The sequence below is a fragment of the Lemur catta genome, chromosome 10 (assembly GCF_020740605.2).
Source record: "Lemur catta isolate mLemCat1 chromosome 10, mLemCat1.pri, whole genome shotgun sequence".
In the NCBI taxonomy this organism is placed as follows: Eukaryota; Metazoa; Chordata; class Mammalia; order Primates; family Lemuridae; genus Lemur; species Lemur catta.
Genome location: NC_059137.1, coordinates 18946347 through 18959132, shown reverse-complemented (window position 1 = coordinate 18959132; position 12786 = coordinate 18946347). Strand labels below are relative to the sequence as shown.

Here is a 12786-nt window from a genome sequence, read left to right as displayed (position 1 = left end):
GGCGTTTCCTTCTTGCTAATCAATGTGTTGGCCCTAAGGATACCAGGAATATTCCTTGACCTTTGGAACCTCCCTTGCCTACGTTCATGGCTTTTACACAGCAGTGATCTTACTTGGACCAGGGTAGGAACCCCAGAAACAGAAACTTCCTTTTCTTCCTAAAGTAGCTTCTTATGGAGACAGATGGAAGGTGTTGATTCTGTTTGGTCTGGAATGCTCATACACTGCTCTTCAACTTCAAATTCTCTTCCCTTAGATTAATATAAAGTCACTGTACAAAGCTGGTTAGCAGCGTGGGTAGAGGTTGTGGGATTACTGCACAGGAATATGCCTTGAGGCAGCAGGTATAAACAGAGCAGCCCGTGTGCTGGGTGGAGACTTAGGGCTCAGGTCCTGGCTCTGCCCTCTCACAAGTTGTGTGACATTGCCCGAGCCACTGGCCCCCTTGGAGCCTCACTTTCCCCTTTTGTACAAACAGAATCATCGTTTCTATTTTCCACCCTAGAGAGTGTTGGGAGGAAAAATGAAATAATTAAGATCTTTTATACACTTTAAAATTTCAAAGAAACTTAAGATACTTCTGTGTTATTATAACTGATAGAGTATATAATCAATGTGAAGGAGATTAAAAAATTGACTGTATGATGAAATAAATATTCAACTTATTTTAAAAGAATTTTTGCTTATATTTTCAGTAGAAAACAGTTCATTGGTTAAGCCCTAGCTTTAGAGTCAGAGAGCTAGATTTAATCCTACTCAAGTTATTACAAATCAAATGACCCTTGCCAAGTCACAGCAACTCTCTGAGTCTCAGTTTCCTCACCTGTACAATGGGACCAAGAGACCTTATCTCATAGAGTAGTTGTAATAATTTAATGAGATACTACATGTAAGGTTCTTGGCCTTGTACATGGCACATCATAAACGGTGCTGTGTTTATTTCTCAGTAGGTTCACGTGGCTCTGAATGGAACAAGTCAGAGTGGCAATTCTGGGGATACTGTAAGGAGGTGGGTATGGTAATAATAGGGCTTCCTAATTGCGTAGTGTCAGCTCCTATTGTATCTATATTGCACCCACAGAAGAACCCGCACTTGCGTTAGAGAACAGCAGATCTCTAGCCCGAGGGTGCAGCCTCTGTCTGGTTATGCTCCATACCCCAAATGTCTAGCCAGGGCCTGACACAGTGGCCACCCCATGAATACGTGTGGAGTGAATCAGTGAATGGATAAATGCATCAACCGGGCAGGACTTGAGGATGATAATTCGGGGAATGGAAGAGCCCAGGGAGAACACAGTCAAAAGCCTCACACATCTCCACGGCTGTCCTATGGTAAAGGGCACAATAATTCTGAGGGTTCCTGGAGGCCAGATCTTGGATCGCCGGGTGTAAAGGAAAGGGAGGCGATTTTGGCTTAGTCGAGCAGAACAGTGAGACCTGCTGAGAGGTGCAAAGGCCGTCTTCAGGCAGGAGGGAGTTCTCCGATTCTGGAAACATGAGCAGTATGACTCAGGCATGAGGTTAGGTGTTAAAAGGGATAATTACATGGCCAGTAAGGAAACCTCCAGCCCTGATTCTGACTGATTCCATGGATGGCGAAGAGTAGGTCTTGGGGCCTGCCCTAAAGAATGTGGACAGCAGGACACACCCATCCCCATCGTTGACGGTTTTCTGAGCAGTGGTATCATTGTCTCCAGGGTTTGATGAGTGAGTGAGGAAAGGGGCTTGTAAGTCCTCAAGTCAGCAAAATGACCAAAGAATGTGTCTCTGTGCCAGGGAAGCCCCAGCGTCAGCACCACTCAGTCACCAGGATCTTGGTTGTGCCGTGCAACCTTTAAGGATGAACAAAACTAAAATGCACTTCTCCCTCCACGCCCCCACCCTGCCTCCTGTTCCTCTTCTTTCTTCTTTGTCTTTTTTCCTTCTCCCCCTCCACCTCCTTTCTTAACTCGATATGCACCGATTTCATTGACAATGTGTGAAAAAGAGAGCAATGAACATGCATCTCTATTTCAGAGAGTAGTGTCAGAAAGGATAGAGTTTAACAGCACAGAAGAAGAAAAACACAAGTGGTCCCAATTCTGAGCAAGAAGGACAGACATGCATTTATTATTAATATCAATAAAAAGTGTAGCTGTACTTATTGCATGCTATGCAAATGAGATTTGTATTCTCTCACTAAATCCTCAAAATGGCACTATGTGTTAAGCACTTGGTACTATCAGTTTATGTACCAGTAATGTATGAGAAAACTATCTAGGAGGTGAAGAGATTTTGCCCAAGGCTACACAGCTAACAAGGAGCGGAGCTGGGATACAGATAGATCAGTCTGACTCCACAGTCCGTGTGTTTTAACACTTGCTATATTGCCAGTGGCCAGGAGCCAAGTCCTGATATGTTCATTATCTCATTATTGCCCCACTACGAATGTCAGAGGAAAGCGTATCATTTCCATTTTACAGATAGGAAGACTAATCCTAGGAGAGGTATCCTGACTCTCCCAAGTCACACAGCTAGTAAATGGTGGGACCAGTATTTGAACTCGGCTCTGTTGGTCTGGAAGACCCTGACCTTCCTGTGTCTACACAGACTGCTTACGTATGAGCAAAAGAGCCAGAGGGAATAACAGGTGCACCCTGATCCCTCAAGAGCACTTCGCCATCCCAAATGCACTGCATAAGTCTGTATATTATTGTATATTATTCAAATGTATAGGTTTTAGGAACCCTTGGGCATATTCTTCTCAAAGTTGCCTCACACTCAGATAGCCTTAAATAGTTTACAAGGAAATATCTCCTTTCTCCCTCAAAAGAGATTTGTGAAGTGTACAGGATAAGATTCTTCATCCCTAGAATACATGTGAGAAAACTGCAGCTCAGAGAGGGGAATTAACTCATCCAAGATCACACAGCTGGTAAAAAGGTGAACAGACCCATCTAGTCGGGGGGGGGGGGGGCGCTTTCAGATAACAGTTCCCAGCAAGGGAAAAGAAAGCAGGCAGGAGAGCAGGTGCAGATACCACCCTGGATGCTCATTCACAGCTCTATGAGGTCCTACAAAAAAGAATTTAGATCCCACCTGTACGCTAGCACCTGAGCTAACCCTGACCTTGTGAATTGCTCCATACAATTACTTGTAACTCTCCTGCCTCTCTGATACCAGGAGACAGAGATGCCCAGAACCCAGGATAACTTGGTATAATCTTCCAGTCCTGTGTGGTTCACTTTAAGCCTCCTCCTTCCACGGAGCCCAAGGGAAATCCTTTGAGTCAGGATGGACCCAGAGGGATGAGGATGCTGAGGAACAGTCCCTCAGGTGTTCTCCTCAGTGACATCTCAACCCTCCTCTGAATGCTTGATGCTGCCGAGTCCCCCAGGTCATTTTGGTGGGTCTCCCCCCGACCGAACCAAGTGCAGGGACCATGGGTATACTTAACCCAAATCTGTCTGTTTTAATCACTCTTCTCTGGACAGATAAAAGCTTTCCATAGGATTGCTCTCTCAGGCATTCCTCTGCGGCTTTGATACCAGCGATTAAATCATGGAAGCAAAACAAAACAAAACAAAAAAGGGACCAGCTCCAACCTTTAGCTTTTAATTTTTTTAGCCTCATGAAAGAAACCAGATTGTTGACCTAAATTCCCCCTTTCATCCCCTCATCCTCTCACCTCTGCTTGTATTCTCCTGGCAGAGGTCCCACAGCTAGTGGGCATCCTTAAATTGAAGGACCTGCAACTGCCTGCCTCCCTGCCTCCCAGCGACCTTACGTGTCCCGCCGCGGGAACCAAGGCTGGGACATGTGAAGTCACCGGGATCTCAGAGTCACAGAATCCGAGATGGCGGGACCTCTGCGACTGGCTGGTGTAACCCTCCCATCTCACAGGGAGGGAAAGTGAGGAAGCCCAGAGAGGGGAGCTACTCATTTAGTGACCCACAGCACAGCTGTGGCAGAGCCAGACCCAAGACCTTGACTGTGCATTGGGGGTCATTCCCACTGAAGGCAAGCACCGTGGGTTGGGGCTTTGGCTCTGCAGTCAGACAGGCGGTGGTCAGAATTATGGTTCCCAGCTAGATCCTTGAGGGGGAAATCACTTAGCCTCTCCATGCCTCAGTTTCCTCATCTGTCAAAGGAATAGTAATAAACCTCACTTCACAGGGTTGTCTGTGCTTAGTAGAGAGACAACTGCACAAATGCTTTCAGAAACCGATGGTTACTATTATTTATTTGAAAATGCTACTTTTTCACTGGCAGAAATGCCCTGGGTAGAGGTTTTTTTTTCCTCTCCTATATCTACTCTTCCAATGAGAGAAAATAAACAATAATACAAACTGGATATAAATTGTCATTTCTTGCTAATTCTCCTCCCTAGACAGTGACGAAAGAGAGTCAGATGTTATCAGAGCTCATTTTGGACTGAGTTAAACCATCCCGGGAAAACATTCTCGGAAAAACCACAGGACGGAGGCATAGCTGGGATCCCCCTCAGCTGTGGAGGAATTTTGAACTTGAAATCAGGAAACTTGAATTTCAGTCCTCTCTACCATTTAGTGCTCTGTGACCTTGGGCAGGGGACCTTACCCCTCTGAGTCTCAAGTATTGTCATTTGTAAACAGTGCCTATCATGCAAGGTTGCTGTGAAGATTATTTGAGACACTTTGGCCTGGAAGCAGCTACCTACATGTTCAACACACGACAGGTGCTTCAGAAATGCATATTCATGCAGAAACACTGACGTGCCCCTTCCCAGTTAGGAAAATTTCCTTTGTGTGGTGACCATACCACCAGTTTTTACATCTTCCTAATAGATCTTGCTCTACGCAAAATAGGAATTGAGTAAACTGAGGCATTGTGTCCTAACGAGAGAAAGATTCTGAACTGGGAGTAGGCAGTGGAAGATAGAATAGAGCTGAGAAAAATTTCAGTGGGAGAGCTTAGGAAACTTGTTACATGAGGATGTAATAGTTTTCTAGGCCTGTCCTAACAAAGGACCACAACCTAGGTTGCTTAAACGACAGACATTTATTTTCTTACAATTCTGGAGGCTAGAAGTCTGAGATCAGAGTATCGGTGGCGTTGCTTTCTTCTGAGGCCTGTCTCCTCGGTTTGTGTATGGCTCTTTTCCCTGTATTTCCCATGATCTCTCTGTACATACTTGTGTCCTAAGTTCTTCTTCGTATAAGGACACCAGTCATAATGGGTTAGAACCCACCTAACCATCTCGCTTTAATTTAATTACCTCTTTAAAGACCCTATCTCCAAGTACAGTCATAGTCCAAGGTACTGGGGGTCATGACTTCAACATCAGAATTTTAGGGGAGAGGAGGAGACACAATTCAGCCCCTAACAGATGAAAAGGAAGATTGAGGCAGCCAAGAGCGTGACAGCAACCTTGGGGGGAAAAATTAAGTATAGACACTGGAAGTTGGAAGAAACCTGGGTCAGAAACCAACAGGCAAGGAGGCTAGAAACGAAAGTCCTGAGACTGAAGGACCAGCTCAGGAAGGGACCCCAAATTCCAGATAGACAACGGGGTGCAAGTCTCACATCCCAGTGAAGTGGGACGAGCCCAATAGAGCAGATTACTCACTGGTAATAAAGAACCATTGATTCCTAGTTAATTGTTTAGGTCCAGACAGAAGAATGACATGACAGAAACCTCACGGCTTGCAGTGCAATCCAACTTGCTTGTGTGGGTGCTGTAGGGTTTATAGAAATATGTCTGGCAGGGGTCATACCCTAAAACAGCCCACAATCAAATGTTTGGCACTTTGCCCTTAAGAACCTGGGTCTGGGAATCCTGTAGGCCTAGATTCCAAGCTGGGTTGCTGTGGACAATCACTTCCCTTTCCCGAGCCTCAGTTTGCACTGAAGCGTGGACAGTACTGATAGCTTTGTTGCAAAGATTAAGTGAGAGAATTAATGTAGAGCACTCGGTACTTAGTGAGTTCTGGATAAAGGCTAACATGCTCTTGTAGAGAAGGCAGAAATAAGCAGGTATCCCCCTTCCCTTTCTGTCTTCCCTGATTTTTCACTTTCAATGACAAACTCTAGGGAGCACCTACAGCATACCAAGCTTTATGTTGGATGCTGGGCATGTAAACATGAAGCAAAGAGACATTTGGGAACAGAGACATTGAGTAAGTGCTTTAGTGTTGAGTTTTAGGATAGGACAGAATATGATGAATACATGGGAGGAAGATTTGTTGGTACCTGGGGTGGTCAGACAAAGCTGCCCTGGTTAGTGTCTAAGCTAGTAATCCTTAGAGGATGCTCTCAAAGCCCAGAGTATTCTCCCATACTCTGTACATTCCTGGTCCAGGTTCTGGCAACCCCCCTACATGCTTTCTGCTTTTGGGCTTTTCTCCTTTGTAGATGTTCTTGCTCTCTGGGATGAGGTTAAATGGGTAGATGAGAAGAAAAAGAGGCAATAAAAATAAATAAATAGCAAGGTTCTGGGAGCATAGGAACCCCTGTTCACATCAAGTTATAGCTGCAGGAGGATAGGCGTGCATTAGAATGGCCAGGTGACCCAGGTTTGAGTGACCCATTCCTTAACAGGAAGCCCACGACAAGTCCCTTTCCTGGTCTAGGCTTTGACTTCTCCCTCTGTGCAATGTGCCCAGATGTGTTATCAGTCTGAAAAGGGGCTCTTGTCTACAGCCGTACCACTCTGAGTGCACCCAATCTTGTCTAAAAAAGGGCTCTTGCACATTTTCATTGTCTGGTTCTATATGCTTATATCATTGAGACAGGTATATGCTAATTATATGTAGATTGCGTGCAGAATTGCGTGTGACCTTCCGTCTTGCCACGTGGGAATATATCCTTAGGGAGCATCCTCTCCTTCCACACAGATGGTGCTGACTTCAGACTGACTTGCGCTGTGTTTTTCACTACGCCTCTGTTTTCCTGGAGAGGTGTGGGGAGGGGCTGTGTGGAGAGATGCAGGGTACTCCTGTGTCCTCCAGGGAATACTGCTCTGTGTCCTGCATGGAGATATGCGGAGGAGAGGGAACCGAAGCATGCATGCGTCGGGAATGCTGTAAGGCATCCAATTCAAATCAACACCAATTTTTGAGCACCTTCTACTTACAAGGAAGCATTCTAACAGTGAACAAAAGAGCTCTTAAATTCTAGCAGGGGATCATTTTAGTCAGACCCCTCCTTTTGCAGAGAAGGGACATGAGGCTCCACAGCATGAAGGGGATGGTATGACTTGTCCCAGGCAAGGTTACCTGGGACAGGTAACCGAACCCAGATCTCTGGCACCCAAGCCCAGGTTCTGGGCTGGTAGTACAGGGGTGCTTCCCTCCCAGCTCCCTGAAGTGTGACTACTGTTGATTGAGCTATTTCATGCGGAAATAGATCCCCCTCACCTCTCTGCACCCCCATCCCTACTGAAGCTCAGTGATTTTCTTTCGCCACTTACACTCCAGGTAAATATTTCCCTGTGAACTTCTAAAGCCACTGCTTCAAGGTTCTCATTTCCCTTAATGTGTTTCCTCTTGGTTCCACTGAAAGCCCTCTCTTTGCCCTTCCTCTCTGCTTCCCGGGGCTGAGCCACCCCTCATTCCTTAGCTCTGTGTTGCGGAATCTGCCTTTTCTCACTTCTTCCCCCTTCTCTCTCAATTGCAAACAGAGGTGGCCTGAGATCGGGTCCCAAGCCCCCGGAAGGTTCTGAACTAGGGCACCCTACAGATGTGTCAACACTTTACCTTGCTAACCAGGCTAGCCGCCTTCCAAAGGCAACAGGAAAACCAGGGACTGGGAGCCCCTGGCAAAATAAAAACCTGTAGGGAGAGAGAGAAAAAAAGAGAGAGGGAAAAAGGATCCCGTTTCAGATTTTAATTCTCTCATTAGAAGACCCTTCATTTTCTTTTTATGAGGGACGGGGCTCAGCTGGGGGAGGGAGAAGAGGTGAGCTAAGAAGTGGGGGGGCGTGAATGTGGTGGCTCCAGGAACCGCAATTCTAGTTGGTTCCCACAGTGGACAGCAACACATAGATCTGGGGCAACTCACTCCAAGCTCGGAGTCAGATCTTGGGCTCTGGAGGGAGTCAATAGGGAGGCAGCTTTTAATATATAGTCTCCTGATGTCATCTAAGCTGACAGGGATCTATGATTTCTAAGCAGGGTTTGCCAGTGGGTTTGAGGAGGACTTGGGCTTTTTCGAGCCTTCATCCTGCTAGCCCTTGATCCATCAGGAAAGATCCCTTCAGGGTGCCCCTCTGTCCCTCTCTCGGGCCTTTCTGACTTTTGTTTCCAGTCATTTTCTACTTTCTGTCTTTGACATCTCCCCTGAACCCAGCACCTTGAACATGAACTCTCATTTGGACAGCCATGGTATGCTGAGGGTGCTTTATCTGCTGTGTCTTTTAAGCATGACAACATATTTAAAGACAGATGAAGGAATTAAGTCATTTTGCCCCAGACGTACAGCCAGTAATTGCTGTCATCAGGATCCAAAGCAGATTACCCTGAGTCCAAAGATCCTGCTTTCTACTCTGTGAAGAACACATTCTGTCCTCTGATTCTCTCTCTCCCTTAGCCACAGAGACATAAATTAGTGCCTTTGATTCTGTTTAATCTTAAAATTCCTGCCTTTTTCTTCTCCTGCTCTATTTGGAATCATTCCTGTGCCTGCTATGGCAAGATGCTGGGCAGGGTACCGAAATGACCCACACACAGTCATTGCTCTCAAGAAGCAAATGGTCTAGCAGAGAAGAGGTAACAGTAAGGATGTGGGCAACTCCAAAACCAGAGAATAAGTGTCGAGTTTCCTAAAAGTGAAGTGAATTCGGAGGAGAGAATGATGACTACTCACAGGGCAATCAGGGAGACCTTCTTGGAAGAGGTGCCTTGTGTGTTAGTCATTGGAAAATCTGGAATAAAGAAAACCAGACTGACGTCGTATGTGACAGGGAAATTCATTCAATCCTCTCCTTCGCCAGATGAAGAAGCAAGACCCAGAGGAGGTACTTGGTGCTTCACCAAGGTTGCCCTGACTGTGAGAGCAGGATGACTCTGTAAAGAGACTCTGCCCATTACCTGAAAGACTTGGGGGCAGGGAGTGGGAGGAGAAGTGTAGGTGGGCCTGGAGGCTCAGCCAAGACTGCTGGCCATGTCAGCTGTGAACAGAGAGATTTATACGAATTCCAAGGTCCCAGTGCCCACACAAGAGTGAAGGCTGTGTGGGCCTCCTCTACTGGTTTTGCTGAAGCTCGTCATGCTCATTTGCTGAGCAGGTGCACACTCAGAGTTATGGTGACCGCGACGATTCTCCAGCTGAGAGTAGGCACTGTCCTTCTAAATGAGCATCTTTTATTCACTCACAGCTCCCTCTCTTTCTCCTCACACCTGGCCTCATACATCAGCTGAAACTTAAAATGCACTCGTAATTAGAAAGTCCTCTTCCCCATTCAACAGCTTCATCTGTGCCAAGGACACTGGGTATATTCCAGAAAGGCTGGGGTTGGTGAGTAGAAAAATAATTAGATCCAGAGAGAATCCACTAAGCTACTTCCTGGGATTCCCAGAGTAAGTCTGGAGATGCCTGGCTTGGAACTTCCGCCAAATATTGAACTAAAACTTGTGACATGCCCCAGGTAGAGGGTGTGAATCAGATCCCTGGGGACATTAGCGAGGCGGGGCAGGTGCCATAGAATGAGTACACAGGACAGTGAATCCCAGGGTCTGATGGATCTAGGATCCACTTACCAACTAGCTGGCCTCGAACCTGCCTCTTCACCTCCTTTAATTCCCGTATCCTCGTTGGTTAAATGAGAAACTTATTGTCAGCACTGTAGGAGTGTTACATGGATTAAATTAACTAGTATATATACGGACCTTAGCACAATGCCTGGCCTGCCATGAGGCTTGGGGGATTTTGTTCATTATCATTAACTCTTACGTAGGCATCCCCAACATCTTTTTATGTTAAGAGAGCACTCATTTTATATATACAGGCATTAGTGTTAGAGAGAAGCAAGCTGAATTGGGACTCAGGAAGTTTGTCAATGACTCAGTGTAACCAGACAAATGCCTCCTCCCATTCTCTGGGTCCCAACTCCCTCGCCTGTTAAGCAAAGGAGTTGGAGGAAATAATCTATAAATGTCTTTCTGGCTTGGCTATTAAGTGTGTTTCCTTTCTTTGAGGGCAAGGCTAGCCAAGACTCCTATTAGAGATAGAAGCTCTGGCGTTTCAGCCCTTGTCCCTTACTTTTTAAGCCAACTTTCCCAACAGTGCAACACCAGGGATCATTTGATGACGGCTAAAGGCAGATGCACACTTTGTCGTAGGGACACCCTTGTAAAGGAGCATCTTCTATTCATTATTATTTTCCTCTGTTTCTCCTCTCACCTCATATGTCATCCTGCACTGGAAATTCCCTCTTCATTAGAAAGTCCTCTTCCCCATCCCACGGCTTTGCAAAACCATGGTTGTCAGATTTTTATTATTATTGCTATAGTTGTGGCATTTTCTTTAGATGAAGTACCCATTCTTCAAACAAAAGTCTTTCTTGTATGCTTCCTATTCAAAACCAATAAAAGTGGAATGGCATGGGGTAAAGCTGTGGGGAGAATGCCCCGGACCCAACGTGCCCATCCTCTCAGCTCCTCCAACCCTCGCCTTGCCCTCGGGGTGGTCCCAGAGGCACCATTAGTTACTGCCAGGATCTCACAGAGCACTTTGCAAGCCACTAGTCTAGGACATCTTGATATAACTTTTATCAGAGAGAAATAACGTACCCTCCTCTTCTTCCATCCTTTATTTATTCATCTTTCTCTTTTGGGGCCACATAGGGCTGTATGACAAATGTTCTTATACCTCGCGTGACCGAGGATGGGTCGTGGGCATTCACACCGTCGGTGACCAAGGCAACAGAGACCCACGCTACTTTTTCTCCTTGAAGACAGACCGGGCCCGGCAAGTGACCACCATCAATGCCCACCGCAGCTACCTCCCAGGCCAGTGGGTACACCTAGCTGCCACCTACGATGGGCGCCTAATGAAACTCTATGTGAATGGTGCCCAGGTGGCAACCTCTGGGGAGCAAGTGGGCGGCATCTTCAGCCCACTGACCCAGAAGTGCAAAGTGCTCATGCTGGGCGGCAGCACTCTGAATCACAACTACCGGGGCTACATCGAGCACTTCAGTCTGTGGAAGGTGGCCAGGACTCAGCGCGAGATACTGTCAGACATGGAAACCCACGGCCTCCACACTCCTCTACCTCAGCTCCTCCTGCAGGAGAACTGGGACAATGTGAAGCGTACTTGGTCCCCCATGAAGGATGGCCACAGCCCCCAAGTGGAATTCAGCAACGCCCATGGCTTTCTGCTGGACACGAGTCTGGAGCCCCCTCTGTGTGGGCAGACATTGTGTGACAACACAGAGGTCATCACCAGCTACAACCAGCTCCCGAGTTTCCGCAGGCCCAAGGTGGTACGCTACCGCGTGGTCAACCTCTACGATGACGGCCACGAGAACCCCACGGTGAGCCGCCAGCAGGTCGACTTCCAGCACCGGCAGCTGGCGGAGGCCTTCAAGCACTACAACATCTCCTGGGAACTGGAGGTGCTGGAGGTGAGCAACTCCTCCCTGCGCCACCGCCTCATCCTGGCCAACTGTGACATCAGCAAGATCGGGGATGAGAACTGTGACCCCGAGTGCAATCACACGCTGACTGGCCACGATGGCGGGGATTGCCGCCACCTGCGCCACCCCGCCTTCATGAAGAAGCAGCAGAACGGGGTGTGCGACATGGACTGCAACTACGAACGGTTCAACTTTGATGGCGGAGAGTGCTGTGACCCCGAAATCACCGACGTCACTAAAACGTGCTTTGATCCCGACTCTCCACACAGGTAAGACCTTACTGGGCAGAATATGCCCCGTTGAGAGCTGAGCTTCATGTCCCATGTTTTATAGCTAAGGTGCCTGAGTGTTACAGGCTCTTTCCAATGCACACAGCAGCTTCATGAGCCAGGCGAGTCTCTTACTCAAGTCGTCATGGGGACCACAGGCAAACAGTTCATTACAAAAAATATATATTGAGTGCCTACTGTGGGCTCCGAAGGAAGACAGAGCTCTGTCTTCACGAAGAGCTCAAAGTTTAGATTGGGTGGCATGAGCTGAGTCCAGATAGATAGCTGTCATATGGTATGTGGCAGAGTGTGTGAGAGGTGTGCTGTCCACTAAGCCACATGTGACTGTTTAAATCTGTTAAAATTAAATACAATTTAAAATCCAGTTCCGGGTTTGCACTAACCACAGGTACTCTGTATTTGCATAGGGTAGTGTCTACCATTCCAGACAGAGCAATCCAAAGCACTTCCGTCATCACAGAAAGTTCTGTTGGACAGTATTGGTGGAGCTGGGGTCAGGCTATACAACCTGGGTTCAGATCTCAGCTCTGCTACTTCCTCACTTTGTGATCTCTTACATGCTGTTTCTTCTGTAAAAATTACAGTAGCTACTTTGTCAAGTTGCTCTGAGGATTAATTGAGAGAGGGCATGTGAAATACATCCTCTCTTACAGTGGCTAGCACATAACTTAATTCTCGGTAAGTCTACTGGTCATGACTTGTGTAATGAAAGGCAGTGTGTTGTGTTTAGAGACTGCCCTGGGAGATGAGAGAGAAGAAGTTGACTTGCAGCTTGACTATATTAGGGAAGCCTTTTCTGAGAGAGGTGGCATTTGACCAAGATCTTCAAGAACAGGTATAATTTGAGGTAGAACAGAACAAGTCTAGAAAGCTAATGAACAAGAAGGTCAATAGAAGAGG

The 12786-nt window shown here is 46.9% G+C and overlaps 1 protein-coding gene across 1 annotated transcript in view; it reads left to right on the top strand.

Moving 5' to 3' along the window:
* The window catches only part of PAPPA (pappalysin 1), a 236897-nt gene that overhangs the window by 23121 nt on the left and 200990 nt on the right, over positions 1 to 12786 (top strand). Inside the window, exon 2 of the mRNA XM_045563088.1 lies at positions 10803 to 11865. Coding sequence (XP_045419044.1) covers positions 10803 to 11865 — 1063 coding nt within the window. The remainder of the gene's footprint in view (positions 1 to 10802; positions 11866 to 12786) is intronic.